This window comes from Triticum urartu, chromosome 3 (assembly GCF_003073215.2).
Source record: "Triticum urartu cultivar G1812 chromosome 3, Tu2.1, whole genome shotgun sequence".
NCBI lineage: Eukaryota > Viridiplantae > Streptophyta > Magnoliopsida > Poales > Poaceae > Triticum > Triticum urartu.
The window spans coordinates 739,467,491-739,491,917 of NC_053024.1; the positions used below are offsets into that span (position 1 = coordinate 739,467,491).

The 24,427-nt window shown below is 43.5% G+C and overlaps 1 protein-coding gene, 2 long non-coding RNA genes and 4 other non-coding genes across 7 annotated transcripts; 1 reads left to right on the forward strand and 6 right to left on the reverse strand.

Moving 5' to 3' along the window:
• Positions 1-162: 162 nt before the first annotated feature.
• Positions 163-249, reverse strand: TRNAM-CAU. Its single transcript is given in 2 exon segments — positions 163-198; positions 212-249. It is a non-coding gene; the product is annotated as a tRNA-Met (tRNA).
• A 679-nt stretch (positions 250-928) lies between these two features.
• LOC125549554 lies at positions 929-1,817 on the reverse strand. Its single transcript, XR_007301387.1, has 2 exons — positions 1,406-1,817; positions 929-1,301 (listed from the first exon to the last, which is right to left on the reverse strand). It is a non-coding gene; the product is annotated as an uncharacterized LOC125549554 (long non-coding RNA).
• Positions 1,818-2,230: 413 nt separating this feature from the next.
• Positions 2,231-2,321, reverse strand: TRNAM-CAU. The gene is given in 2 exon segments: positions 2,231-2,266; positions 2,284-2,321. It is a non-coding gene; the product is annotated as a tRNA-Met (tRNA).
• A 949-nt stretch (positions 2,322-3,270) lies between these two features.
• Positions 3,271-5,581, reverse strand: LOC125546367 (ribosomal protein S19, mitochondrial-like). The gene is made up of 4 exons (XM_048710615.1): positions 5,405-5,581; positions 5,217-5,284; positions 4,784-5,095; positions 3,271-3,643 (listed from the first exon to the last, which is right to left on the reverse strand). Exons 1-3 carry the CDS (start codon positions 5,486-5,488, stop codon positions 4,810-4,812), a joined length of 438 nt encoding a protein of 145 aa, XP_048566572.1. The 5' UTR covers positions 5,489-5,581; the 3' UTR covers positions 3,271-3,643; positions 4,784-4,809.
• A 7,442-nt stretch (positions 5,582-13,023) lies between these two features.
• Positions 13,024-13,097, forward strand: TRNAV-AAC. The gene has a single exon. It is a non-coding gene; the product is annotated as a tRNA-Val (tRNA).
• A 1,604-nt stretch (positions 13,098-14,701) lies between these two features.
• LOC125549555 lies at positions 14,702-15,444 on the reverse strand. Its single transcript, XR_007301388.1, has 2 exons — positions 15,374-15,444; positions 14,702-15,163 (listed from the first exon to the last, which is right to left on the reverse strand). It is a non-coding gene; the product is annotated as an uncharacterized LOC125549555 (long non-coding RNA).
• Positions 15,445-15,913: 469 nt separating this feature from the next.
• TRNAI-AAU lies at positions 15,914-15,987 on the reverse strand. The gene has a single exon. It is a non-coding gene; the product is annotated as a tRNA-Ile (tRNA).
• Positions 15,988-24,427: the final 8,440 nt, after the last annotated feature.

Below are 24,427 nucleotides of genomic sequence, written 5' to 3' on the forward strand. Positions count from 1 at the left end.
GAAAGGATGGTTGCAGGTAAAAATTAAAATAAAAAATCTCAAAAAAGGGACATTTGAAAAAGATTGGTGAAAGTGGATTTTTTTTATATTCCAGAAGAATGGATGTTCGCAGGTGTTTTTTTAAAAAAAATCTCGAAAGAAGGGAATCTTCAAAAAGTTTTTTGGGGCGAGAGAGGCTCGAACTCTCGACCTCAGGATCACTCGCTTTAGCTATGAGACCTACGCGCTAGCCAACTGCGCCACCGCCCCTTGTGTTTGTCTTCTCATCACTCTGGTAAGATTCTATTCATCTTCATTCACAGCCTCAGTTTTACGTATGCAACTTCCATAGATTCCAAATGGTGTGTGTACATTTCTTCAAAGCTGATGCAGTAACAGCAGGCTCATATTGTTCATTTCATAGCCAACACAATGATAAAACTATCAAGCAATCAGTTCAAGATTCCAACGACCCCACTGTTCTCAAGAAGAGAAAAGAAAAGAGACAAAATATGGAGCCTACTTCTCAAGGATCCATCATTCCATCAAACTGTACTTTGGGGGCACAAATGGACCAACATGTTCAGCCCTTGCACTTCTTTTATTCATGTTCATGTGACAGCAAACCGATCTATCTGATATGAAAATAGATAATGGCAGGTTGTAATAAGATATTATTCATACTAGAATCCAAGTATGGGTGTATGTATCGATATTCTCATCACACCTCGAATAATCCAGGTAAGCATTAAGCATCATCATTAGTATAATGTTCACCTTGAAGCAAGTTGCTGGTACTGAATGATATTTCTTTTTTACATCCTTAGCAAAGATGATTTGATTGTATGGCAGATTTTAGGAACTACATCATGCATCTGGTAACTAGTAATCATCTGCAGTCTATATTCGGGCCTTATCCATGAAAAGAAAGGAATTGTAAACCTCGGAGTACCAAGACTTGATCCCAAACATTGATCTTAATGGTTTTTAATTATACAAAATGCAAACGAAGTCTAAAACATGAAACTTGGCATTGGTGTAATTACATCATCCCTAGAGGGTACTATAAAATTTGAGAAGGTTTCACAAACATTGTCATGTAAACTAAATCAAATTTGCTTTTTTTAGAGGGAAAGTGCCAGGTTTTAAGGCCACAGATTTATGTGGCTCCAATATCCCACCTCCCAACTCATCTGCTTTGTCGCCGACGTGCCATTGCCAATCGCCTCCTCCCCTCCCCCACCTCCCAACTCTCCTTCCCTCTACAGCCTGCCCGCCCCTCACAAGATGCATTGGAGATGAAATTCATAGCACCATGTGACCTGCAAAACTCAAAATAGTTTACTCGAATAAAAAAACTAAGTAATTGGGGTATGTGAACAGAAAAAGGCATTCGGCGACGAAATTCGAGATCTGGTCATCCCACCTTCAGGTGAGATGTTGCCGTCCACTATCACCACAGGGGGTCGGCAAAGGGATGGGGTGGCATGGTTGGCTAAGGAGGTGGACCGTGGAGACGACAAGGCTCTTCAGAGAGCACCCGAGGTGGGGCGGATGCGCGGTGCACCTTCGCTATGCAGGGAGGTGCATGAGGCGCTGTTGCTAGGTGGTACATACCGAAGGGAGGCACCACGGAGGGGCAGTGGGTATCAGAGAGAAGCGTGTTGGGGCAAGGAGGGAGGTGATGGTGTGCCGCGATGAAGGCGATGGAAGAGGTAGGGGAAGGGATCGTGTGGGGTGGTTCCAGAGCAGGAAGGGGCATGTTTTTTCTGGGGCGTGTGGTGCATGGTGCTAAAATATGGTTGGTGCTGAACGTGGGAGCAATACGAAATGTTGGATTCCAGTATGTGTATGGTGCAAATGTTTGGAATCTCCACCCTTCGTGCTTTTATAGGGGTAATAGATGCCACATGGCATATGTGTAGAATGCATTCACTTTGCAAAGATGGAAAAGCTTTGTTGAGTTTTACACTCGGAAAACATTGTGCACACAAACAAAAATAGGGCCGCGTCGCCCGTTCATCCCTTTATCCTGGACTAAGTGGCGAAGCTAAGGGTGATGGCTCTCAAGACCTGAGTCATGCCTGATGGGAGTGCAGGTGTTCTTGCCAGCTTCAATTTGCAAGGAATTCGTGCAGACCCAACCTGCTACAGGGTAGAAAATGAAATTCAGCGCTAGGAACAGCAAAGTGGAATAATTTTATTCCAGAAGAAAGGATGGTTACAGGAAATATAGGAGCAAAAAAGAAAATGGGGCGAGAGAGGCTCGAACTCTCGACCTCAGGATCACTCGCATAATTTAGCTATGAGACCTACGCGCTAGCCAACTGCGCCACCGCCCCAGTGTGATATATTTTCAAATCTATCCTTATTGTACCTTTAAGTTTCTTATCTGTGTGGTCATGGAGCCTACTTCGATACAGATCAGGTGTGCCCATCAAGCCCTTGCACCTTTTTTTTTTCAGTTTCACGTCTCAGCAAACTAAAACAGATAGTGGCCGGCAGGCTGCAATAACAAAATATTTGTTCATAACATGATCCATTTGCGGATACATCGATCCCATTTCACCTCGCCACATCAAGAGAAACATTAAGCAACGACACGATACTCACCTTGAAGCGGCAGGGAGCTTCGATTTAGGGTTGTTCTGTCGATTTAGAGGAGGAGCTCGGAATGATTTGGGTTGTGCTTCAACAATCCTTTGTTTTATTGGTCTGGGAACTCCGCTATGCGTGAGATTCTGAACTTTTATAGTTTTATGTTATGTTCAGAGTGCAGTCGTCAATGCTTTGGAGTACTTGGACATCCACCATCAACTTGAGATTGAAGAGGGGGAGAGGTGTGGCTGCTCCCGGGAGTAGGAAATCCAGTCTCGAATTACAATCCACTCAAAACTTCTTTTTCAAATTTCTGTGACTTCCCTATGATGCATCAAACATTACTTGCTGATTCCTACTCCCTCCGTTCCAAATTACTCATCATGTTTGAACTAAAACCACGACGAAATTTGAACTAAAACCACGACGAGTAATTTGGAACGGAGGGAGTACAAGCTTGTAGGATTAAAGATGTCATGACAATAAAATCATATGAATCAAAGAGGCCTTAATTCAGGCTGTCTCCGTTCGGCAGGAGCAGATAGTATAAATTGTCACACATAGACGTGCAAATACATCAAGCAAGCAAGAGAATGAACCCAATAAGATGCCTGAAGAATAGGTCTACGCCTGGAGAAGGAGATGCCTGAAAATAGCAACTACTAGTACAAAAGTACTGCACGCGCACGTAGCTATCCAACAGGAATTTCCCGGTCATAATAAATCCAGTAGCAAGATACACATGACTATTTGGCTGAAAACAACCTTTGAAGCAAAACTTACAATCACTCATAGAACCAGGTGTAAAGACACTTGGCAGGTTGTGGCATCAGACCTCAGTAAGGCCAAAGAGCAATGCCTTCAGTGAATAGATGTACTCTAGAGTTATGCTGGAACCACTAGCAGAGTAAACAAACAGAGTCCATGGAAAATCTTCAAGTAAGATGAGCTAAACATTCTTTCTGCTATAATTATTCTTGTAAGAAAGAAACGCAGTCCAGAAAATTAAGGTGATTCAAGTGCTTGTGCTTCGACTAGGCCCTCATCCCGCCGTCCCTAAACCCACCTGAAAAGTTATGAACAGAGTGAGATAAACAGCTGGGCAAGTGACAAAGTAAGTATTGCGCAAAAAGCCCCATGATCTTTGCAACCATAGTGAAAACACATTTAACAAGCCAAGCTTCTGTATTTATTTCATAAGCATCGACAACAATCTCACTCATTTATGGCCATACATACATCTCAATTGCATTCTCATTCTAACCAAGATAAGATGTCATAGCACAGATGCTTAACAGGCTGGCTCAGTCTTTGTCTACAGTCTAACATATCACACAGAGTTTACAAACAGATGTAGCTCAATTGCACAGGAAGGAGAATGAGCTTTAACCCACCAATAAGAGAAGTAGAATATGGGATATTGATCGCAAATATTGAACGTCACAGTCACCTGCCTTAACGATGTGACAATGATTTGCCGGCGAAGATGAAACCTGATGTGTGCCACTAGAACCTAAGAATTATAATTATAAGGTACAGCTCCTAAAAACACTTGTCAAACTAAAAAATAAAGACACACTCCTACTACGATTTGACACGTCACCTCTCTTATAATATAAGTTCACTTCACAATTTAGTATCAGTTATCTATACAAATAAATCTACAACTTTACGGTTGTCATGAAAATGTAATTCAATCATGTCCAGAGGTTGAAATTGTGCTACAAGATAAATGGGCTACAGTGAAGAAAAACAGAGTAATGCACAGGAGAACAGGGTGAATTCAGATTGCCATAGCTTCTGATGTACCCAACCAATCTTCGCATACTTCATCTTTTTTGTATGGTAATGAAATTATATACAATCTAATAAGAATAAGTTTGGAATCTACAATCTACCAAGACATCCATTTTCAAAATGTAGATTGGAAATTGCCCACAACATACTAATACAGTTTGGAATCTGCAATCTACCAAGACATCCATTTCCAAAATGTAGATTGGAAGCTAAATACAAGCAACGGAGATTGTTGTGCCACAACGCCCAAGTTAGCACAAACTGAATGTTTCTATTATTTCCACCCGCCGCAACTAAAGGAAATTTAATTTCAGGATAACAAAAGAGCCTTACAATGCAGCAAGGTAAACTTTGTGCAGTATCAGCTGATTGATATCCAAATTCATTTCCAACAATATCGTAACCTCACCTTTGACGCACACACATTCCTTTTTCTTACTTCTTCTTCCCCTTTCCTTGACCGCCCTTCGCCAAAATGGCCCGATGGGGCCTGCGTCTGCGCGTAAAAGCAAACTCCCCAAGCTTATGGCCGACCTTCCCCTCGGTGATCTTGCAACGGACATGAGTCTTGCCGTTGTAAATGAGCACGGAGGAACCGACGAACTCCGGCAGGATGGAAGACCTGCGAGACCAGATCTTCTTGCCGTTGAGATTCTCCCTCTTGTTCTTTATTCTTTGCAGGAAAGCGTCGACGAACGCTCCCTTCCATAGAGGCCTTGAGCTGCACACACACAGGACAGCAGGGCAGGGCATACATTCGATTCAATTTCAATGTTCAGAGGATCAGCTAGTCAGTTATCTGTGCACATACATAGTGAGCTGAGCCTTGTAATGGTGGTTACCTGAAGGCGCGAGTGAGAGGTCCGAAGCCGGAGAGCAGCGGAGATGCGGCGTGCTGGGCCCTGGGCGCCTGACCACGACCAGATCGCGAACGCGGTGGAACAAACCAACAAATCAGATCAACATCGGCGCAGGAACAACCAAGATTTGCATTTGAGCAAGGAGCAAGAGTTGGAGGGGGAGGGGGCACCTGAGAGATGGCCGCGGCCGCGGCGGCAGGGAGGGCGTGGCCGGACCTGGCGAACCTGGAGGCGATGAGAGAAGCAATCGCCATGGCTGCTGGCGGCGGCGGCGGCGGGCGTGGAGACCGGAGAGACGGAGAGGAAGAGGAGGAGCAAACCTTCCTTACCGGAACCACACTGTAAGCGGGCCATGGCCTTTGGCCCAACCCGTCAGATGCAGACCTGGCCAAACGGGCCGGCACGGCACGGCCCAGCACGTGCTAATCGTGCCTGGCCCGGCACGGCCCGCCATGGCACGTTTAATAGCCGTGCCGGCCCACGGGAGTGGCTCTCTGGCCCAGGCACGGCCTGATTATTAAACGGGCCGGCCCGTGGCACGTTTAGCACGCTAGCCCATCTGATTTTTAGCCTATTGGGCTATATTTTAGGCCTATTGGGCTGTAATTTAGGTCTTATATATATAAAAAATCTGAAAAAAAATTAAACGGGGCGTGCCGTGCCGGCCCGCGTGCCCAGCCTCCAGGCCCAGGCATGGCCCATGGCGTGCCGCGTGCCGGGCCTAGCCCGTTTAGCTCGGGCCGTGCCGTGCCTGGGCCGTGTCGTTCCTGCGTGCTACTGGGCCGGCGCAGTTAGCACGGCCCGTTTGGCCAGCTATAGTCAGATGAAGATGGACCAGCCCTATTTTCTTGTGTAGAAAAAAAGGAGCTAATCTTTCCGATAAAGCCCCTGGACTTCTCATGAATTACGAAAAGATCCAACCAGCGTGAAAATTTGCCTCCCCCGACTTTTTGGTAATTGCATCAAATTTGAAATTTTACATTTTAGTCCTCGTAGTTAACTTTAATTTTCTATTGGTAAATGCTTTCTAGCGCTTTTAAATATGATTATTTTTGTAGCTTTTATTATGTAAGTAATCCGAAATTGCTTTAATCATGAATTGTTGCTAGTAATCATACTATACGCGTGGAAAGCTGGAACCGAATTATTACTTTGAAATACGCTACCATTATGTACATATATTGCCATGTTATTTACCCGAAGTAAATTTGTATGGCTTTATTAACAAAGAATTTGTCGAAGTTAGCATTGATGGGCACAACTATCTCGCCTGGAGATCGGATGTTGAAACCGTACTGAAAGGAAGAGGTTCTGGAAACACTGTCGCCGAAGGTGCAGTCGATTGTGCATTATGTCGTGCCTTGTTGTTTACCGTATCAGTTGCTTATTTCCACTTTTGCTTTTTCCCAATAGCTTTCGGTAACGATATGGAGTGCGGGGATTTGTTCGACTATGATTTGTGGTTTCTATCTTCTTCAAAATGGGATTGCGGGCAAGAACGATCATTACCTTGGAAACCATTACTAGCTTTGCTTGCTAGATGTCCTGATGCTATTGTTTGGTCTCGCTACCTATCACTTGTTTGCAAGCCTTCCATTTGCCACTTGTCTACAAACTATGCTGCCAAAGCTCGGTTTTAGAAGGAATTGGGTCAGCCTTATAATGAAGTGTGTGACCACAGTTAGATATCAGATTAAAGTCAATGGAGTTGTAACTCAGCAGTTAGGCCATCTAGTGGACAGCGGCAGGGGGACCCTCTGTCTCCCTATCTATTTGTCATATGCACTGAAGGACTCTCTGCCTTGTTACATGTGACTGAGGAGGAAGGATGGCGTCCGTATTTGCCAAGCGGCACCAAGTGTTTCACATCTATTTTTTGTAAATGATTCGATGATCATGTTAAAGGCGACATAGGAGGATGCCAGTACCCATCGAGGACCGAATCTGATTACATGTGTTAGTGAGGTTATCTGCCCAATCACGGGGGGCCCTGGGATGAGCAGCTTGTTAAGGATATCTTCCAGTCGGATGATGTGCGGTATATTATGTAAATTACCCTACACGAAGGAGTGACTGACTTTGTGGCTTGGCACTTCGACCGCAAAGGAAACCATAATGGTAAGAATGCTTATAAATTGTACATTTGAATCCAGAAGCAAGAAGAAAGGAATGGGGCTGCCGACAACAGTGTTGTAGCAGCTGGATCTCTGGATAGGTGGGACGACCAATCCTGAAGAAAATATGAAAACTATCGTGCCCACGCAAAATTCAGATGCCCACCTGCTGTGTGAAACATGAATCATTGGCATACTGTACCAACTTGGTGAAGAGAGGCGTCAAGCTTGAGAACACCAAATGCTTCTTTTGTGGGTGAGTGGATGAAGATGGAACACATCTTTTTGTCAAATGCAAAGCCATCAAGGAAGTCTAAAGGGAGATGAATCGCATAGAGGTTCGCCCCCTCGAGGTATTTTTGAAATAACTTGGGCTAGTCCTCAAAAATCGTTGCCCCCCTGCCTAGCAAGCAGCCGTCCACCACGGGGCAACTCAAGGTTTTGGCTCACTGTCCACTTAGCATAGACGGATGGGTCCAAGGATAGAGTGCGTGTGAGCTAGGTAGAGACCCACCAGGAGGCCTTTGTGGACTAGGTTTACATTAGATCGAGGACTTGCTACACGGGACTCCTAGAACACATCATGTTTACACGTTGATGAAGTTTCTGGGTATGCATGCAACAATCTATGATGGAGGAATTGAAGCACCCCTACAGTGTTAAATCTTTCAAAAGTCGTGTCCGCAGTTATAGACGACTTGGAAATTTATAACATCTGATTGTAGAGAACTTTAACTAATAACTAAACCTTGCCAACTGTGTGTGTACTGTCATTTTCTCTTCTTATGAGTTTGGGATCAAGAAGAGGACACAGTGGGGTTATGAATGACTCGTAGGTTGGTGTTCAGGATCACTTATGCACCCGCTCCCCCCTTTTTCGTAGAACTTATCTTGTTCTAGTACTAGTTGCTTTACAAATGCTTAGTGCTTGCTACAACCTCACCACTTAACCATATCTAACCTTTTAAGTATTGTTAGTTATGATACCCTTGGTAATGAGACTTGTTGAATCCAAAAGGCTGGCGCATACTACAACACCACCAGATGCAGGTACAATGTAAAGTGATGCTCTAACGTGAGAGTGATGTACGTTCTATTTGGAGTTCTTCTTCGATGATGATCATTAGGATGGGATCCCGGTTGGCAGCCTGGGATTAGTGGGGTGGATGTTGCTTATTTCTCTTGCCTCTTAGGCATATTTGCTTCTTATCCATACTCGGATTGTGCCTTTTGGATGATGCTTGTAATGTAATGTTGGGTCATGTGACCTTTGATTGGTGATATAGCTATGTATGGCATTTGTATGCCGTATGTTTATTCTTGTATCTCATCTTTTCATGTGTAGTTGTATTTGTTGTGATGTCCACCTTGTTTCTGACATGTGACACCTGCATGTATGGTATTAGTCACATGTTGGGGTAACCAATATGCGCTTCTATCCTTAGCAAGGATTGAAAAATCTTTAATGAGACTAGGATCGCATGTTGGGCATTACACAACAGTAAGGCAAGATGCATCCGACATAGTCACACACATTGCTTGGGATACCAGTGCATCGCTAAAGTCAGCCATTTACCGTCTATAGCCCTTAAAACAATTCCCATAACATGGGGTATTGCGGTCTAGGGTCAGAGAAGGGCCGAGGGAGGCTTCAGATACCTCCTGGTCCTAGTTGAAAGTTCATCAAGTTGAAAGAGGCAAAGCTGGTCACTAGTCAAGTTGTCGAGCCGGTCATCAAGTTCCTATCAGGTTTCATACATCATTACGGCATGCCCCACGGCATTGGCACAGACAACATGAGGGATTTCACGTCCAAGAAATTCAAATATTGTTGCGCTTCATGCAATATTACATTAAAATTTGCTTCTGTGGCGCACCTGCAATCCAATGGGCGTATCGAGCAGGCAAATGGATTGGTCCTCGGTGGATTAAAACCGGTGTTGGTCACATCACTGGAGGAAGCCGACGGGAAGTGGATTGACGAGCTTGATTCTGTCTTGTGGAGCCTCACGACTACGCTAAATGACCTACCAACTACACTCCTTTTTTATGATATATGCAGCAAAGCCATCCTTCCCAGCGACATCAAACATGACGCTCCCCGCTTACATCGCTACATGGAGAATGGTGTTGAGTTGGAGTGTCAGGATGACATAGATCCCTTGGAGGAAGCACGGGAGATCGTAGTAGCCAGATTGGATATCTAGCAACATCAACTTCGCTGCTATCAAGCGCACGAGGTATGAGTCTAGGCATTCAACATCGGCGACCTCAGTTTACGGATGATACAGGACACGAAGGGGCTGGACAACCTTTCACCGCCAAGGTACAGACCCTTCATCATGCACAAAGTGCTATAGAATGGAGCATACCAAATCCGATGCGTTGAGACCGTCTTCCTCGAGACGAACCCCTGGAACATTGCCCTGATAAGTTGCTTTTATGCTTAGCTCTTTTCATTTTTAGTTTAGATTATTGTTTAGCTCAATCCATACATTATTGTATGAATTAAATGAAGTTTATCTATCCCCAAGTCGAAGAATCGTATATGTTATTGTCCCTTTATTTAATTTTGATCGTGATCAATAATTTACCCTGTCCATCTTGCCTAGTTGTTTGATTATGTTCCTTCAGGCCGCACTCCGGGGCTGTTACAGCCATCATTCAATTTGCGCCGCTAGCCGGCTTAAGTGTTTTCTTCCTTAGTTGTTTGCCAGACTTTTCTGTCATGAGATATTTGACTTGTGTCTTAGCCAAGTTGGGTCACCCTACTCCACCATTTTTCGTTAGTCCACTTGGTCGGAGCACTCTTAGTCGCAGTTGCAGCTCTCTTGATTGGCTACAGATCGAGGAGCTAAAACCACAGACTAGCCGACAAAATACATAAATTTAGAAAACAAAAAATGTTAAGGCACAACAGAAGAACAAATTAATTTTAAGACCAACTTGGTTGGCACCTAATTTATTCAGTAGATTAGAATTGCATGAAACTCGGAATGTCGAGGTAGCAATGTAAAAAACAGTAAGCCTGAATTAAATCAAGTCGCAATCTACCTCGATGGTCTGGGTGTACTACAGGATGGCATCGAAGAGGACCTCTAGCTTCACCTTGTTCCCATTGGCATCCTATAGGGATTCACATCAACAGTGGAGTTGAACTCATGGGTTGGGAAGTGGTTTTTAAGCGTTGCCCATGCTTGCTGGGCTCCTTCCCGAGCATCTAAGGACTTCCACTCTGTGATCCGGGGAGCAGCTCCTCGCAGACGCATGGTGAGACCAAAGAAGTTGTCCAGGGTGGCTTCTATGGGCCACAACATCATGAAAATTCCCTTGCCGGCCTTGCAAGTGCCACCAGCTCCCCAACTGCTTCAGCTTATTGTGGTATCCTGGAATTACGCCTTGAATGCATGAAGTTCCCCTTGCTCAGGATCATAAACTCACTGGTAGAACTGATGGGCACTGGCCGAGCTTGGTGGGAGATCTGCAAAATATCTGTGTCGTGTCATATCTGGATTAGCTCTACATAGCCTCGAGAACCAAATATGCATTGAAGGAGATAGGGCTTACCAATTGCTATCTCGCCGGCCTGCCTAATCTCTTTTCGGCACTTTCTCGGTACATGTGGGCCTCCCAGAGGGTGTGTTGCATCAGCTTCACCTCCTTGGCTAGGCTGGTCTTCCCAGCCGTCGGTTGGTCACACTTTTGTCAAGATCCTGCTGCAGCAGGCCGGAAGTACCACGGGCGGCCTGACTCGGCCCTTGTTGTTGCATAAGTTGGGCTTTGGTTTTGTTGGCCTCTTCCCGGGCAAATTTGATCTACTGATTGCTAGTGTCGAGCTGGCTTGCAATTGGATGATGTGCTTCGGACAATTTTGAAGTTATCAACATAAGATACACACACACACACACACTAGTGGTTGGGGCGCCACCCTGTGGCGCCGTTTGAGAGGAAGTTGTGCGCATGTTTTCATTTTAAAAAAATAGAGTCCTCGCCGTCTAAAAATACATCTTAGAAAAAAAATCCTCACCTTCATCTAAGAAAAAAAATTAAAAAAGAAAATATATATACCACCGCAGCCTACCAGCGAGTGCCACTTTGCATAACCCTCCATTTAAAAAATACGAGAGATCCTCACATTCATCTAAAAAATACATTTAGAAAATAATCTACACCTTCATCTAAAAAAAGTCAAAAAGATTTCTCACCGCAACCAACCAGCTTACGCCACATGGCATAGCTGGTTGGCCACCCTTCGCGCGTAGCTTAATGGGTTTAATATTATGCACAACTTGAAAAGGGAGAAGTGATGACTTACCGACGGCATCGCCAATATTTTTCTCAAGGTTCTGCACCTTGAGTCGGAGTTAGCCAGCATCTTCTTCAGCTTCTCCACCTCTTTGGAGAGGCAGGTATTCTCTAGGGTTGCGTTCTGTACATGGAAAGTTTGAAAACATTAAAGACAGTCAGACAAGCTATCGAGGGAGATTCGATCCTGACGTCAGCTCTTCAAACAGACATCAATCTCGGGGGCTACTTGATATGTCTCAAACGTATCTATAATTTTTGATTTTTTCATGCCTTGTATATCATTTTGGCCTAGTTTTGGCATTATTTTTTATCATTTTTATAGACTAATCTATTAATCTAGTGCCCAGTGTCAGTTGTTGTTTTATGCATGTTTTCAGACTTCTAGGGAAGTCAATTTTATGTAGCTCCCTTTTCTCATGTGAAAACAAACTTTTTTATAACATAAATTGTTTGTTATATACTTTCTGTTTCACCTTTTACCTTAGTGCATCTACCATGATTGAAAACCTGTACATGTCTTTTTGCGGGATTCCACCTAATTCTTCAAACAACGATATTTCGTGTTCTTCCACCGTTTAAATTAGAGAAACTCATAAGAAATTCATAGATCCAATGGCAACAACGAAGAACACAAAAGAACTACTGTTTTTTCTCAAAAAAATAAGAACATGTGTTTTTCACATTCAAACGGAAGTTCACGCCTCAATACACCGTTGGATACATTGTTGAGGATGAAAGGAAATGGGGCACTATATATCAAGGTCGCGCTAACCAAAGAAAACACCCAAAAAACAAAATCAAATAGATCCTACTAAGAATATGGTTCATGCTACAAATTGCTATAATTTCATCATACAATGTATATTTATAGCATCAATAAATTTGACTCATCGATGTATCAATTTTATATGAAATCTACCGTATTATTGATTCAAATGTTATAATCTTTGCAATGTGAATGTTACTCAGGATCACAAAATATTGCAGCACCAACGCGCAGGATATTATCTACTCCCTCCGTTCCAAAATAGATGACTCAACTTTGTATTAACTTTAGTACAAAGTTAGGTCATCTATTTTAGAACGGAGGGAGTAGTTACCGTGAAAATCCTTACTTAAAGGACATGTCTTGTAAAAAAGTGGAACAGCAGCACATGATGATATATATGTATGACTTGGAAGATTGCTATAAGTTTTGATGTTATGACTGGAGTGGATTAAACTAGCATCAAATCTTTTTTTAGGGGAAGCATCAAATTGGTTTCGTGCTGTACTTTTGATGTATGGCAGCTACTCCTACGATCCGGAGATTCTTTAACGGATGATAATATACAAGTTTTCAACCGCTCAAACTAAAATGTTGTAAAGGTTTTGTGGTGTAGTTGGTTATCACGTCAGTCTAACACACTGAAGGTCTCCGGTTCGAACCCGGGCGAAGCCATTTATATTTTTGTTTTTTTTCAGATTTTTACCAAAGGAAAAAAAGAATGGCCCATACTTATATTTTTGTTTTTTTTTCAGATTTTTACCAAAGGAAAAAAAGAATGGCCCATACTTATATTTTACCTGTGACCTTCGCGTTATTAGCACGACGCTCTAACCAACTGAGCTAATAGGCCTTCTTCTAATTTCAAAGTTCTTAATTTATATATTTGTATAACCTGAATAAGTCTTGTATGATAGTATCTTCTTTGTTGTGACTTGTGAGAGGAAAATAATCACTCTCGACTTCTGCATCACAGGATATACATCACCAGTTTTTCACGGTATCCCTCCCTTCTATATTCTTGGATAGGAAATAACGGCCGGCTTGGAGCACCCAAGACACCATATGAAATAGCTGGCCACCTCACTTAATCGATCACCATCATGCAATTCTTTGGTTTGCGGCGTTTAAAGCCATAGACACATGCACATGGCTAAAAGATGTACATCAATCTTATGATGAGAAGAAAAAAAATTAAGAAGAGGTTGAAACGGAAGAAAAATCATCACCAGGTGCAAGTGAAAAATAACCTTTGCTCGTAGGAGTAAATCTTCGTCCTTGTCTAGTTTCCCATTTCACTGTCCATGCTTGTAAGTATTTGTCATTGTTGGAATCTTTTTTGTCACTGTTTTTTACCTTATGTGATGTGATGTGTGCACAAATCATCATGCAACAGTTACATAATAATAAAGCCTAATATTATTGTACAGCAGGAGAAAAATACGCACAAAAAATTCAATTTCATTTTTTGCTTCTTCGGCAAAAGATGGATGCTGGCGCCGAGTACAACCCCCTCCCCCTTCTTACAATTGACTAGTAGAGTGCCCGTGCGTTGCTACGGGCTCATAATATGATCATGTAGACACAAAAATATCATCTTGATGGTCAATTTTAATAACAGTCACAAAGAAGATTGTATCCTGATTGATATTTTTTGAAACAAACCCTGTTTATTATTTACTCCCTTTGGTTCATTGATTTGAAGATGCAATCAAAGTTACCTTGTACCCTCATATCGTGTGGCATCAACTCATGGAGACGCCTTTCATGATTATGGTTCTACCCATGGCTCAAAATTATAGACATGTGTGGATCGGATGTTCTAAATACACATTGTAGGGTCTCATTCATGGAATATGAACATTTTTTTACTTATAAAACCAGAAAATTGGAAATATGACTTGCCACTCATGGATGGTGAATTCGACGATATTCGTAGAATATGGTGAGGGTCTGCAACACAAAGAACTCCTCCATGCTCTAAAGAAATTGTAGGGTTTCACATGTACAAGGGTATATAATTTAGTAGGAAAAAAAGCCAATTTTAAATGTTGGACATAAACTTTTAACAAGGTCTCCCAACAGTATTGACAACAAACTACATGTATATTGTTACATCAAAACGGAAGTCAAACGCAAGCATCTATAAATGTACATAGCAGCACCCTCATATAGCAATATGGCATGTACAACAAGTGTCGTTTCACAACTAAAATTTCCTTATATGTTCATAGGGAGTTATGTTTGGGATCCAAATACCAATTCAGAATAGGGACCACTTTCCAGCTCAAAGCATGGAATCGATTGGCTTTCAAACTTAAATGAAATTCTGCACATATTTTTGCTATACATAGAATATCAAACATTAAGCCAGGAAATACAGTCAAGCTCAAGTGGGGATTAGTAACGCTGACTGGACTGCTTAATCATACTCCAAATTTTAGCTTTGTTTGTCTCAGTGTTTCAGAGAACCCTTTTAGGCCAAAACTCCAAAAGGTATTGGAACAACACCACAAAAGGTTAATAAAACAAAGTATGAACCTTTTTATACTTGTAGCACCAGAAAACATGACTTGCAACTCATGGATGGTGAACTCAGAGGATATTTGCAGAATATGCTGAGTGTTGTCAGCACAAACGAGCTCCCTCGGGACCCTTTGTCATCCATCGAATATTTACCATACTGGAATCGGAATGGCCTTCTAGTTATCAAGACTTTATTTGTTCCATTGATGACACTGCTGTAAGGAAGGAAATAGAGAAAACATGGTAAACAAATTCAGACAATGATATCAGGAAAGAGAGAAATTGTGATTTTCCCCGCATCCTTTGTATTTTCAGGTGAACTAAAATAATATTTGAACATGTATCTAAAATAAATATATAATGGTATAATTATAATAGTAAAATTATTAAAACAAAAAGATCTGAAGGAAAAAAGGAAGGCTGACCTGAACTTGCACCATCAGTTTAAATGGGCGTGATACCCCAGAAACTGCAGTCCACTATCATTGCTTGTTTGAGCATCTGGACAACCGTCTCGTAAAAATAGTGGACGAACAGTGAATGATGTTGTGCATGTCTTTGGAGATTGCTGGACGCTTATACCGATCTTATAAGCTTTACCGATCAAAAAGTCAACTGGTTTCGTGGTGTAACACACTAAAGGTCTCCGGTTCGAACCCGGGCGAAGCCATTTATATTTTTGTTTTTTTTCAGATTTTTACCAAAGGAAAAAAAGAATGGCCCATACTTATATTTTTGTTTTTTTTTCAGATTTTTACTTTGTTTTTTTTCATATTTTTACCAAAGGAAAAAAAGAATGGCCCATACTTATATTTTTGTTTTTTTTCATATTTTTACCAAAGGAAAAAAAGAATGGCCCATACTTATATTTTTGTTTTTTTTCAGATTTTTACCAAAGGAAAAAAAGAATGGCCCATACTTATATTTTTGTTTTTTTTCAGATTTTTACCAAAGGAAAAAAAGAATGGCCCATACAGATCTCGAACCTGTGACCTTCGCGTTATTAGCACGACGCTCTAACCAGCTGAGCTAATAGGCCTTTTTGTTCTATTATACGTTTTTACTCCTTCTATCATTTATAGTATAGAACGGGTAACTAGTTGGAGCGATCTCCAATACACAGCAACAAATCTTGGTCCTTGCAATATAGATTCGCATTCACTGTCCACGTTTCAACTTTCAAGTATTCGTCACTGTTGGGGCCTTTTTGTCATTGTTTCTTTTATTTGATGGACATGCAAACCATTTTGCCAAAGCCACCTAGTAATAAAGACATATGTGCAAGTGGGCAAGTAATGTCCACCAAAAAAGCCAGACCCATCATGTCGATAGTGCAGCGATCTAAGCACTCAAATCTGTCTCGACTTCTGCATCGAAAGATGGACACGACCAAATTTGGTTCTCAGTTATGAGCGAGGACACTTTCTCATGGAAGAACTATGTTTTCACGGTATCCCTCCCTTCTCTATACCTAGATCGGAATATAGTGTCTGGCGTTCAAGATGACATATGAAACATCGGTCACCACCGGGTTACATGGCCAGTTGGCCACCTCACTTAACTGATCATCATAGCATTGATCTTTGGTCTGCGTCGTTTATATCAATGTACATATACACAAGGATGCACTTGATCGAGAGCTCGGCGTCACTATGTTGGCTACGGCGAGCCGGGTGCTCGATGCAGTTTGGTCTGGAGGCGGATGGGTGGTGCAGACATGGACAACTGGTGCTTTAATGGCAGAGGCTAAATCTGTGGCATGAGTCTGGCTACTCTTCAATGGCCATGGCGGTGATATGCTGGAAGACATCCACTCTTGCCACTGGCGGCGGGGGTGAGACACTACTCGGGAGGTGGTTGGCTAGGTAGCCCCATGGGACATGTGCTTCTATGGTTCATGGTAATGTGGAGTGCCGGGAGAGGCGTGTGACCTCCATCGGTGGACACCACGGCGGTTATGGCAGAGTACGGGGGTGCAACTCCTGGAAGATCCCTCTGCAAAGATAGTGCTTGGAACAACGCTTCATGTTTAGGGTGAAAACTTTTGTTCTTACCTTTACTGGTTGGACTCAACAACAACAAAATTGTGGCATTCGTTGTTGAAGGTGTTGTCCCTACCGATATTCTTTCCTTTATTGGTTTGTCTTGGTACCTAGGATGTGAAAATCCTTGTCCTGGATGGACGCGGTGATGGTTGCACGAGAATGTTATTCCTTTTTAAAGGCGTTGCTGCGGAAAAAGTCCGACTTAATCATAGGTTTTCTCTTGATATCTTGTTATGGTTCGGCAATAGTTGTATATGTCTTGTGCTTTGCTTGTTGATGACTTTGGCATCATTGCTTTGCGCCGACTTTAATAAGATATGGTTTAGTCTGAGGATGTTGATGCCAAGAGGTTTAGCGTTCCTTTTATAAAAAGAAAGAAAGATAAAGCATAAGCATAGAGATAAAAAAATGCATATTGATCGTATGATGAGAAGAAAATATCAAGAAAATGATGAACACGTAGAAAAACATAAGGGGCAAGGATGAAAAATCATCTTTGCTCGTAGGAGGCATCAGCAAAATGCAGCAATAAAAATATTAGTCCTTACCTAGTTTCTCATTACACATTCCATGCTTGTGAGTATTTGTCTTTGTTGGAATCTTTTTTTTACACTGTTTCTGACTTTATGTGATGTGATGTGTGCGCAAATCATCATGCAACAATAAGTGCATACATAGAAGCATGCGAATAATGGAAGGTGCATACGGCACTCAATGCGCATCTCGATCGAGATCATCATATCGGGTTTACAGTTGTATGCACGAGCCAAAAAGAATCACTCACGGTCACTGTATCATAGGTTGCACACAGCCAAACTCCGCAAGGAAGTCATATATACCTCTGAAAAAGCAAAAGTTTTCATGATATCCCTCCCTTCCCTATATATACCTGGATGGAAAAATAACGGCTGATGTGGAGCACCCAAGACACGAAGTGAAATATTGGAGATATTAATCTCCACTACGTGTAGTCATCATATGTGTACAATTGTGTATGGAAAATAATCAAGCCAAGAACTGTGTAGCCATAGATAGAGCTTTCTACGCGGGGGGGGGGGGGGGGGGGGGGGGGGGGGGGGGGGGGGGGGGGGGGGGGGGGGGGGGTATTGGGAGCGCACCCACCCAATGCACCTCTCACCTGTTTGCATTACTTTCATCCGCAATTAACACAAATTGAGTTGATTTGTGATATGTGTTAAAAGCCTAGTGTGTGATCTATTTGTTAACATATTTTCTTATTTGGCCGCACATGGCATGAAAAAACATAAATTTCTACAAGCGTGCATAATACTCAATCAAGTATATTAGGATTTGTTTTGAGTCTTCCAAACCATGACAAATAAAGGAGAAAAAAATCCAGCGAGGCTAATGAGCCCGAGGTCAGCTAGAATCCTATATACCTAAATAGTTGATCTCTACTATCTCAATTGTCTTAACATGCACACATGCCACATCATCATCCCACTATTATTTATGTTAACATGCATGAGAAATGATATTTATATTCTCTATCAACATGCGCACATCTCAACTCTCCACACATGCTACCTCTCCTCAATCATAGTAATTATATTTCTCTCAACATGCATGGGAAATAGTACTTATCTCTGTATATATTCACAACTATATAATAATCAAATAAAACGTGTCATATCAATTTTAAATTTCATCAAAAAAGTATTGCAAGAATTCTCCGCAGAACCGCACGGGGAATCATCTAGTTTATCAGTACCAAAGGCTTAATCTATCTAGGAAAAACAATGTCCGGACTCCCAAACAATCATGACGTCTTTGGTTCAAAGGAATCGTACAGAACTCTTGTAGGGTTCTGTTTGCCAGAAATTTTCCTATGTGACTTGTTTGACCCTAGAAACAATCATGACTCAAAAGAAAATTTCCATTGAATTAAACATTGTCGTTCATTTGTTCAATGACAACTTGGTGCTTACACCTAATGCTTAAGAAAATTCTTGTATTTTTCTGTGGTGCAACAAAGCAACATCTATAGATTACATGTTCCTATATTTTTCGATTCTCATAGGATTAAACACACCATGACATCAAATTCCTACGCCAAGTTTTCCGGTTTCTTTGCCTTTGAAACCCCATAATCGAAAGAGGCCCAAATTATCCAAATATAGTGGAAGTGTGACAGATACTGAAATACCTATAGAATAGAGATGAAACTGTTTGTAAATTCAGCATGTAACACTTAAACAACAAAAGAGTTTCTAGACCTATTCTATACCAAGAGGTACCAAGACTTGCAGTGACCTCAGTGTGAGCGGAAGACACTTTTTTCCTCCCAAAAATCGAAAAGGCCAAGGGTTAACGGCCTATGTGCATAATAGAGTTATTTAATATTTGGTAAGGTTTAGGGACTGATGTCTACTATACAACCTTCTTCTTGTAGACGTTGTTGGGCCTCCAAGTGCAGAGGTTTGTAGGACAGTAGCAAATTTCCCTCAAGTGGATGACCTAAGGTTTATCAATCCGTGGGAGGTGTAGGATGAAGATGGTCTCTCTCAAGCAACCCTGCAACCAAATAACAAAGAGTCTCTTGTGTTCCCAACACACCCAATACAATGGTAAATTGTATAGGTGCACTAGTTCGGCGAAGAGATGGTGATACAAGTGCAATATGGAAGGTAGATAATGGTTTTTGTGATCTGAAAATATAAAAACAGCAAGGTAACTAATGGTAAGAGTGAGCACAAACGGTATTGCAATGTGTTGAAACAAGGCCCAGGGTTCATACTTTCACTAGTGCAAGTTCTCTTAACAATAATAACATAATTGGATCATATAACTATCCCTCAACATGAAACAAAGAGTCACTCCAAAGTCACTAATAGCGGAGAACAAACAAAGAGATTATGTGTAACGCCCTCGATGCGGCTATATCTCCCATGTGTCGAAGCACGACTTAGAGGCATAACCGCATTGAAGGCAATATCGCAAGTGAGGTAATCTTCACACAACCCATGTAATACATAAAGGAAAGAGATACATAGTTGGCTTACACTCGCCACTTCACACAATTACATGAATAAAGCATTACATCGTCCAGATACAATCAAGGTCCGACTACGGAACCAAAATAAAAGAAGACTACCCCAAAAGCTACACAGATCCCCGATCGACCCCAACTGGGCCCCACTACTGATCGACTAGAACGAAACAACATAAAGGACAAGATCTTCATCGAGCTCCTCCTTGAGCTCGGTTGCGTCACCTGGAATGGCATCATTAGCACCTGCAAGCTGGTTTTGGAAGTATCTGTGAGTCACGGGGACTCAGCAATCTCACACCCTCGCGATCAAGACTATTTAAGCTTATGGGTAAGGTAAAAGGTATAAGGTGGAGCTGTAGCAAGCGACTAGCATATATGGTGACTAACATACGCAAAAGAGAGCGAGAAGAGAAGGCAAAAGCACGATCGAGAAACTATGATCAAGAAGTGATCCTAGAACAACCTACGTCAAGCATAACTCCAACACCGTGTTCACTTCCCGGACTCCGCCGGAAAGAGACCATCACGGTTACACACGCGGTTGATGCATTTTAATTAAGGTCAACTTCAGGTTTTCTACAACCGGACATTAACAAATTCCCATCTGCCCATAACCGCGGGCACGGCTTTCGAAAGTTCAAATCCCTGCAGGGGTGTCCCAACTTAGCCCATGACAAGCTCTCACGGTCAACGAAGGATATTCCTTCTAGCGGGAAGACCCGATCAGACTCGGAATCCCGGTTACAAGACATTTCGACAGGGTAAAACAAATCCAGCAACACTGCCCGATACGCCGACAAATCCCGATAGGAGCTGCACATATCTCGTTCTCAGGGCACACCGGATAGGTCAAGCTACGAGTAAAACCAACCATCGAGTTACCCCGAGGTGGCCCCGCAGGATGCCCGTTTCGGACCAACACTCAGAGGAGCACTGGCCCGGGGGGGTTAAAATAAAGATGACCCTTGAGTCTGCAGAACCCGAGGGAAGGTGGTAGGTTGTTAGTGCAAATGGTAAAACCAAGGTTGGGCATTGCTGGAGGAGTTTTATTCAAGGTGAACTGTCAAGGGGTTCCCATTATTACCCAACCGCGTAAGGAACGCACAATCCAGGAACATAACACCGATATGACGGAAACTAGGGCGGCAAGAGTGGAACAAAACACCAGGCATAAGGCCGAGCCTTCCACCCTTTACCAAGTATATAGATGCATTAATTAAATAAGATATATTGTGATATCCCAACAAGTAAACATGTTCCAACAAGAAACAACATCTCCATGTTCCAACAAGGAACAAACTTCAATCTTCACCTGCAACTAACAACGCTATAAGAGGGGCTGAGCAAAGCGGTAACATAGCCAAACAATGGTTTGCTAGGACAAGGTGGGTTAGAGGCTTGGTTCAACAATATGGGAGGCATGATAAGCAAGTGGTAGGTATCGCAGCATAGGCATAGCAAAAGAGCGAGCATCTAACAAGCAAAGATAGAAGTGATTTCGAGGGTATGGTCATCTTGCCTGAGATCCCGCAAGGAAGAAGAACGAGTCCATGAAGAAGACAAACGAACGTAGACGAACGGGTCCTCACAAACGCGACGTTATCGGAACCAACCCGAAGAAGCAAACACCGGAAAGAAGCACACAACATAGTAAACAACCAACACATGAACATGGTATGATATGCGGGATGCGGTATGTGATGCATATGCATGATTTGACGAGGAATGATTGAACCTAGCCTCAACTTGGAAATCCAAGAGTGCCACTATAAAGATGAGGTGATTTTGGTTGAAATCGATATAAAGATCACCGGAATCGGATGGACAGTTTGGAAATGGCAAGCAAAACAAATATGGCACCGGTCTGCGATAAACAGCAAGTAGCCACCTAAATGCATCAAGATAATTATGCTACAACACTCAAACATGGCAACAAAATACATGGCAGGGATCCATTCATGAAGCTTAACAAAATATGAACACTGAGCTACGGCCAATTCATCCATTAACAGGTTCATACAAGCATGGCAAAAGTGCAAACGGTAAACAGATTTCAGACTTAGTGAAATTAACACTAGTCTGCAATTTCAGATCAGGTAGCACACTTTGGAGCACGAAAACTATATGCTACAGTGCCTGAACATGGCAAAGCAAAGCATGGCATGGGGATACTCAAAGAGCTTAACAAAAGTCCCTTAGTGACCTTGAGCCAAAAGGGATCAGAAAATACAATTACAAGCATGTGAACATGGCAAAAACATAATCAGATCACAGACTTAGTGAAAAACTGGAGCATGTGAATATGATAGCAAGTAGGCATATTTACGAGCTCAATGCACTCACTACAGAGCAAGGCATGACAATCTAAGCATACACCCATCAAGAATACACATTATGAAAGCTAGACATGGCAAGAACAACAATATAGCATACAGGGATCAACTACAACATCCTCGGCAAAATCGCTAACAAGTAGACAATCTGCCCAAATTCACGAAATAGCAAAAGTAGAGCTCGACTGACTCAAGCTAGGGTGCTCCATAATTGCAAACAAAGACATGGATGGATAGAGCACCACAAGATTAACAAATCACCCTTATTGATCATCCTCAAAAGAGGCACGGATCACTAGGAAACAACATGAACATATGGCATATTGATAAAAGCAGGTCAAGGACTTAGTGGAATTGCTAAGTCCGTGAAATCAGCATTAACGAATGCACCACTTTGCAAGCTTGTGCTAGTCACCACACATGTCACAAAAATACATGGATGGCACCTTTGGAAAGATGACAAAACATATAACAAAACTCATGAAAAGCTCAGGGGCATATCATGCACACAAAAATCATGGCAAAAATGACAAATAGCTAACTGGAGCAGCAGATCTGGCAATTATCTCAAATAGCACTCTTCCAACAGCATTTCGGGCATCAAGATGAGCTCAAATGAAAATGATGCAAAGAGATAAAATGATGTTCTCGCTGAGACGAACATTTTGATATGCTACACGCCCAAATCGGATCTACGGATGCAAAGTTCCGATGCGATGAACATGGCCATATGAGTCTGGTAATTTCGGAGACTTAGTAGAAATTCAGTGAGCGTCAAATAGTAAAAAATCGCGCGGGGCGGAAGATGGCTGGACTGCTCACCACTGGGCTCGGCCCACGGGAAGAGGAGAAGGCAGGCCGGTGGGCCGGCTGGAGCTGGGCCTGGGAGGCCAAGGCCCACGCGGCCACGCATGGTCAACGGGGAGGAGATCGGGCTCCTCCCGATCCAGTTTGGCCGACGAGCGGCGGCGCTCTCTGGCGAGGGCGGCGCGGCGCCGATGGTGGATGGAGCCGGGGCTGAAGGCGCGGGGCTGAGGCCGGCAGATCTGCAGCTGCGAGACCCATTCCCGGGGCCAGTGGGACTCGACGACGCCAGTGACGAGGAGATCGGGAGCTCGGGCTCCATGGCCGTCCATGGCGCGACGAAGGCGGAACCGAGGCGGCGGCGAGGTGCGGAAGCCGAGGTGGCGGCGAGGCTTGCCGGCGACGCGGGCAGAGGCGCGAGGAGGCGGGCGCAGAGGGCGGCGCACGCGGCGCGGTGCGGGATCTGGGATGGCCATGTGGTGGCGGGGCGCTCCGGCGACCCGGCCGGCGAAGTCCGATGAGTGGGCACGGTCGGCGGTGCGCACAGGCGGCGGCAGGCAGATCCGGGCTCGCGCGGGCCCAAACTGGGCTCCGCGGGCCGCCGCGGCGGAGGGAGCTGAGGTGGCGGCCTCTCATTGGTGCGGCCGGCGACGATGCTAACGTGGCAGCCCGCGATTGGCCGGGGCGACGTGGAGGAGAGCGACGGACATGTCCGGCGCGGCACAGATGCGTCCGGACGCGCGGAAGAGGAGTGGATCTAGGTTTAGACCCGGATTTCGGGGGAGATGCACATATTTATAGGTAGAGGGAGCTAGGAGAGTCCAAATGAGGTGCGGTTTTCGGCCATGCGATCGTGATCGAACGACCGAGATGATGGAGGAGGTTTTGGTGGGTTTGGGGCCAAATTGGAGGGGTGTTGGGCTGCAACACACACGAGGCCTTTTCGGTCCCTCGGTTAACCGTTGGAGTATCAAACGAAGTCCAAATGGCACGAAACTTGACAGGCGGTCTACCGGTAGTAAACCAAGGCCGCTTGGCAAGTCTCAGTCCAATCTGAAAATGTTTAATCCCCACACACAAAAGAAAGGTAGAAAGGACCACCGGAGGAGATAGGAGCGCCGGAATGCAAAACGGACAACGTGGAAAATGCTCGGATGCTTAAGACGAACATGTATGCAAATGAAATGCACATGATGACATGATATGCAATGCATGACACGCAAGAAATGACAAGGCAACAACAGCGAATAAACTGGAGGACACCTGGCACATCGGTCTCGGGGC

What these genes read in the sequence shown, in the direction of transcription:
- LOC125546367 (XM_048710615.1), bottom strand. Translation starts at nt 5,488, where the DNA reads ATGGCGATTGCTTCTCTCATCGCCTCCAGGTTCGCCAGGTCCGGCCAC. An exon ending in CGGCCGCGGCCATCTCTCAG is followed by an intron (nt 5,285 to 5,404) that starts GTGCCCCCTCCC and finishes GGTCGTGGTCAG; the next exon opens with GCGCCCAGGGCCCAGCACGC. An exon ending in CCTCTCACTCGCGCCTTCAG is followed by an intron (nt 5,096 to 5,216) that starts GTAACCACCATT and finishes GTGTGTGTGCAG; the next exon opens with CTCAAGGCCTCTATGGAAGG.